Genomic DNA, 5,728 nt, shown 5'->3' with positions numbered 1-5,728 from the left:
CCCAGCCCTGCGTGTACACCCCAGTCTGCAGGGACTGGGGAGGCGGACAGGGAATTGGCTTGGGGATGCGTAAGCGGGGAACCCACGTTGCCAAGAGTCAGCCCTCGAGCCACGGAATTGGGGTCTCTGCGATGGGGCCCTTGGCTGAGCTCCGGCACCCACTAACCGGAGGGCCCGCAGCAAAGGATTATCTTTGTGACGACCTTGATTTCTTCATTGTCCAAATGGGGTTCCCCCCTTTCCTACTTTTCCTCACAGGCTTATTTCGAGGGTGTGGGGGTGAAACGGGTTGGAAAATGCACCGTAAATCTCGCTTTTGCATTTGCGTCGGGGGCGGAAATCTGGGGAAAAGCAGTGAGCGGTCAGAGCACAGTCTGCAGGCGTCTCCCTTGTGGCGACGAGGGACAGTGACAAGTGGTTAAAAAAAAAAAAAAGATGAGGCAGCCCACAGCGGCCTGTCCGCACGCCGGCCGCCGCTCCCCGTGTCTCCTCCTGCGCCGCGCACTGGCCCGCCCCACCAGTCCACTCCCCCCACCCCTCTCAATCCGTCTGTCTGTCTGTCTGTCTGTCTCTCTCTCACACACACACACACACACACACACACTCAGCTTCACCTTCACTGGAGATGCTACGTGAAGCCACGCAAAGGCCAGTGTGAGCAACAGGGGCAGGGACACCTGGAGGGGTCCCCAGCTTCCCGGTGCTTGCCTGCCCTTTGCAGCTGCTGCACGTTAATTGCCGAATCAAAAGTCTTCAGAACATTCAAGAGTTTTTGACAAGGGAGAGAACCGGTATGTGATTTTTGTGGACGAGATGGGGCCTGGAGGTCGAAGTGGCCGGCTGACAGCCACCTCGTCCAGCTCTGCGTTGGGGCCGGAGTCCAGGCTCCTGACGCCCAGCCCGGTGTCTCTTCCACGCCACCGTCTGGGATTTCCTTTCCGATGACTTTGTACGTAGGCTCAGCCTTCATTTGGCTACGACTTTCCTTAATTTGCTAGACCAGAACCCCCATCCCACACCTACGCAGGGTTCAAGAGGGAGCCACACACTCGGGACTCGAGTTCACTTACTAGAAAATTCTTCCTTCACTTCTGGTCTGAAGGCTTTGTCCAGCGCCCTGATCTCCTGCAGCTCCTTCTCCTCCACCAAGAAGTGGACGATCCTCTGACCCAGGAAGCCTCCCGCTCCTGTCACGAGGCAGCTCCACCCGGCCATGGCCAAACCTGGAGACCAAGGAGCAGCGGGGAGCGAGATGGGTTAGAAGGCGGCTCCGAAGATGGCCCCAAACGGAGGCCAAGTGGTGACAGCCGCGCGAAAGGCCATTTCGTTCCCTTTGCTCCATTTTTGCAAAAGCCCCCAACCTCCTCCCCGCCCAGGAGTTGCTGGAAGAGGACGACAAAGTTCTGACCTGTTAGTCGGAAAGAGCAGGAGGAGAGCCCGCGCCGTTCGCCGTTCCGGAGACCTTGCCCCGCTGAAGGCAGGCCCGGAGCTTTATAGGCTGTTCCTTCTGGCTCCGCCTCTTCACCTTGGACTCGACTGCACGCTCATTGCTAAACCCTCTTCTCCGTCCCTCCTCCCACGTACTTCTCATTCCTCCAGGGCTCAGGAAGAGAAAACCAGCTTCAAGGCCACAGCGTTGATAAAAGCACTCGGTCCTGCCATCGACAGAACAGCAGGCCGTCTGTGCCAGAAGGGTGCAATCCCCAGCCCGTGGCTTTACACTAGGAGCGGTCTCCCAGCACAGTGTGAACTCACAGCCTCGGGAAGTGAAGACATCTGGGCGAGGCTTGGGGGTGGGCCGTGGGAATGCACCGCAGTCCACTGTCCCCTCTCTCAGAGTGGGGTCTGAAGTGTTGCTGTCTTGCAGAGTTGACAAATTTGTGATGGTGGCAGTGCCAATCACTAAGTTCTGAGGGAGGTGACTTTCTTTCCCACCCAATACATTCTGCATGTCGATTCTGCTCCCGGCAAAACACCCCCCGCACTGCTCCCCAACTCCCCCAGAGAGCTAGAGGAAGAGCAGCAGACGTGTGACGACCCCCTGGTTCTATGTCACGAGTCTGGTCACGGGCCACAGTGGCTCCTATTACAGACATCTGCGCTCACCCCGCATGTTGGTCGCAAACCGGTATCGGCGGGCTCCTGAACGGAAGATGCGGTGGGCGCTTCTGCAGCTCATGCCCGGCAATGTCCAAATGCCACCACCGTTAAGCGCCTTGGGACTGCCTTTTCCTCCACTTAAAATACTGAGATGTAGTTTACAAGCATGAAAACATCCGGATCTAAGGCCTTAGTTCACTGCACCTTGACAATTACATATATCCACGTAACCACCACCGCAAACAGGACAGAGAACGCCTCCTCCACCCCGAATGTTCCCGCAGTCAATTGCCAGAGCAATCTCTGCCGCAGAAGCAACTACTTTCCGATTTTTAGTCCCAGATGTAGGCTCCAGATTTTTTCTTCTAAAGTCTTCCGCTGGGCACCGGACTCCCGGTGGCTCGGACACACCTGCTCAGGAAACATTGTCGCCGTCACAGTTGTAGCAGCTTGCTCTCTGAAGCTATTTGCACCAGCTGGAGCCCCTCGGTCTGGCTGAGATGGGTGGGGCCCCACCTGAGGCCACCAAGGTGCACTGTACATCTTTGCCCACCGTAAGAGAAGCGTGCGCATCTCTCAGCTGCTGGGAGTGTCAGAGGCTGACGGATGTCAGCTAGTGTCTCTCTGGAGTGGCTTTCAGCCAAAGAGCCAACAGAGCAAGAAGAATTCAGTCTCTAAAGTGGAACCAATGAATATAAACTCTATGGAGAGTGAGAATGATAACGGGCAAGCATATGAGGACCGCAATATCACCTGTTTTTTGTTTTATTTTTTAAAGTTCAAAAGAGCTTTACCGAAATCTAATTTACATGCTCATTTTTAAACCGGGTTATTTATCTTCTTCTTGTTGAGTTGTAGGAATATCTTATGTTCTAGATACAAGTTCTTTGATAGGTATATGATTTGAAATAGTTTTTCCCAGCCTGTGGCTTATCTTTTCGTTTTCTTAACATTTTTAGAAGCACAAATACTTTTAATTCTGACGCAGTCTCGTTAAAAATAATTCTTTTTTCTTTTACCGCTCATGTTTCTGTCTAACCCAAGGTCACGAAGATTTTTCACCCATGTTTACTTCTAAGAAGTGTTTCGTTTTAGCCTTTGCCTTTAGATCTATGATCCATTTTGAGGGAAATTTTGCATGTGGTGAGTTAATAGCCTAAATTCACATGGTCAATTGATTTTGACAAAGACGCCAAGTAGATTCAGGACAGCCTTTTAAACGCATGTGTTTAAAAGGGAAAGTCAGGGCATGTTATTATGTACGGTGGGTTCCATCTAGGTCACCATCTGGGTCACCACCAGTTGTCATCGGAGTTTGGGAAGAACTCTTCGGGGTGACACAGTGTGGGTTCAATAACGTGCGGGATTAGGACGACGCAGGAAAGGCACAGGTCAGCCAAGGGACAGGCGGCGTGTCTTGCCCACCCTTCCATCCTGCACAGACGCACAGGGGGTCAGGAGACCGCCGGCCCGCCCTGTGGCTGTGCATTCCAGGGTCGGGACGGTCGCTTCCCTGATTCTGCTTCTGTCTCATTCGAGTGCAAGAAGGCGGCTTTATCCACGGAGGAACACGTGCACCGTGGGTGCCCAGCAGCCTGGATCGGAGCGTCGGTGGTTTGCAGACATTGTATGGGAAACTCGAGTCTGTGTGGCTCGTGGAAAAGTTCCCTCTCCTGGGAGAGAGCCACGGGCTCCACAGGGCACAGCCCCTCATGCTCCGAAGAGGGGCTGGCTCTCTCTTCTCGGCTACCTTGTTCAACGATTGGGCCATTTTAGGACAACTGTGCTCCGCGTGCCACGGTCCTAGAGAGGTACACTTGGGAAATGGAAGCGCCTGAGGATAACGTTCAAAGGCACCGAGTGAGATGGGACGCTGTAGGGAGAGAGTGTTTATGGATGAAAGGAGAAGCTTCGGGACTGAAGCCTGGGACAAACACAAGAACGTTGACAGGTCGGACAGAACGAGGAGCCAGCTCAGGGCACCGAGAAGAAAGTGTGGTCAGCTCTGCTGGATGTTGCTGAGGCATCAGGTAAAATGAAGGAGAGGGCCGACTGCTGGGTTTGGCCACATCGAGTTCGAAAGTCACTCCGGAAGAGCCAATTCTCACGAAGAGTTGGGTAGAAAATTCAGTTGGAGTGCGCTGAGTTACTACAGATGAAAAGAAGTGACGAGCGCTGACTACAAAAAAATCCTGTTCAAGAAGTTGTGCCTTAAGATCTCATGTTAAAGCCAGTGGGGCCAAGAGATTGTGGTGGTCGTTCTATTGTTTTAAAAAAGGGCTACTCCCTTTATTGTTGAATCCTTAGCACCTGGCGCGGTGCGTGACACATAGTGGGTATTCAAAAACCACTGAACGTTTGACGGAATGAAGCGTTTATGTCTTATACATCTTTATATCCCCATAACGATTAGCACAGTATCTGACACGTGATAGGAGCTGAATTCCTGTTTGCCGAATGAATAAATGAATGAAAGGATATGTGAACAATTAAGGACTGCGATGTCCGAGTGCTTTGGAGAACCTTAAGCATGAACAGGAAATGGAAGGCAGTAGTCACCACAAGAATGACGGCGCAGGAAGGCCACCTGCCCGTCCGTCTCGCCACGCCAGGGAGAGCAGAGTGTCTTCCCCTCTCTTAGGAATCCGAGGAGAGTTGCTGATTTTTTCTTTCTTTTTTTTTTTTTTTTAAAGTTAATTAATTTTTTTATGGTGACATTGGTTAACTCAATCCAATAGGTTTCAGCTGTACACTTTAACGGTAAGGCACATATATATTTACACTGCTAAAATGGCTGCTCCTGACAGCAGGCCCTGGTGAGAGTGCCGTGCTCTGGAGTGTTTTTAAATGGTTCCTCTCACTGGCCCCTGGACGCTCTAGGGGATGATTCTCTGATTCACTGTGAGAAGCTGGTGCAGTTCCTCCTGGAGGTGAAGCAGCAGCTGGAAGATCTGGCGGGCTGAGCCTGCTGCAGGTTTTGACTCTCAGACTTGTCCACGGTGCCTGCAAGTCTGGAATCACAGTTCAGGTCCCTCCCCGCCCCGCACCCCGTGCTGGTCTGCATGGAGGTTCCTGCTCAGGTGAGTGATTCTCTGTGTCTGCCTATCTCTCCAATGTGGGGGGCAGGGGTTTGCTCTGTGACCTCACTTTTCTGAATGATCAAGAAGAGTTGTAAATTTTTCAGTTTGTTTAGCTTTTCCCTGGTCGTTAGGATGCAGTGGAGAGCTCCAAGCTCCTCGTGTCCTGGATGGGGACGCAGAAGTCCCCCACGTCATTTCATTTTCACAGTGACGAGCCAAAAAGACCGCTATTATTATCTGATAGTGGAAGACAAAGAGGTTTCAGTCTTGCCAAACATTTTGAGGACAGTGGTGCCGGGACCTGGATCCAGACAGCCTGACCCTGGAGTGACTTCAAAGCTGAGTCTCTTAATCAGAAAACAACGTTAATCTTTTAGATACCCAGTATTCTGTTTTACTGTTGAAAACTTTCCAGTGGAGAAGATTTCTTTGCCTTCTTTACCCATGCATTTTAATGCAGGACATTTTTAGGGGCCAAGGAGTCCCGCCTGAGGTTAACATGCATCTCTTAAGATGAGTGTGAACATGCCTCTGTCTACACTGCCGAG

At 51.9% G+C, this 5,728-nt stretch overlaps 1 protein-coding gene across 1 annotated transcript in view; it reads right to left on the bottom strand.

Annotated features, from left to right (window-relative positions):
- LOC102891879 (3 beta-hydroxysteroid dehydrogenase/Delta 5-->4-isomerase) overlaps positions 1-1,459 on the bottom strand; it is a 7,936-nt gene extending 6,477 nt beyond the window's left edge. The window contains exons 1-2 of the mRNA XM_006919689.3: positions 1,409-1,459; positions 1,071-1,223 (exon numbers count right to left, since the gene is read on the bottom strand). Coding sequence (XP_006919751.1) covers positions 1,071-1,215 — 145 coding nt within the window. The 5' untranslated portion in view covers positions 1,216-1,223; positions 1,409-1,459. The remainder of the gene's footprint in view (positions 1-1,070; positions 1,224-1,408) is intronic.
- Positions 1,460-5,728: the final 4,269 nt, after the last annotated feature.

Source organism: Pteropus alecto, unplaced genomic scaffold (genome assembly GCF_000325575.1).
Source record: "Pteropus alecto unplaced genomic scaffold, ASM32557v1 scaffold106, whole genome shotgun sequence".
NCBI lineage: Eukaryota > Metazoa > Chordata > Mammalia > Chiroptera > Pteropodidae > Pteropus > Pteropus alecto.
The sequence above is the reverse complement of the archived record's forward strand: the minus strand, read 5'-3'. Positions and strand labels throughout refer to the sequence as shown.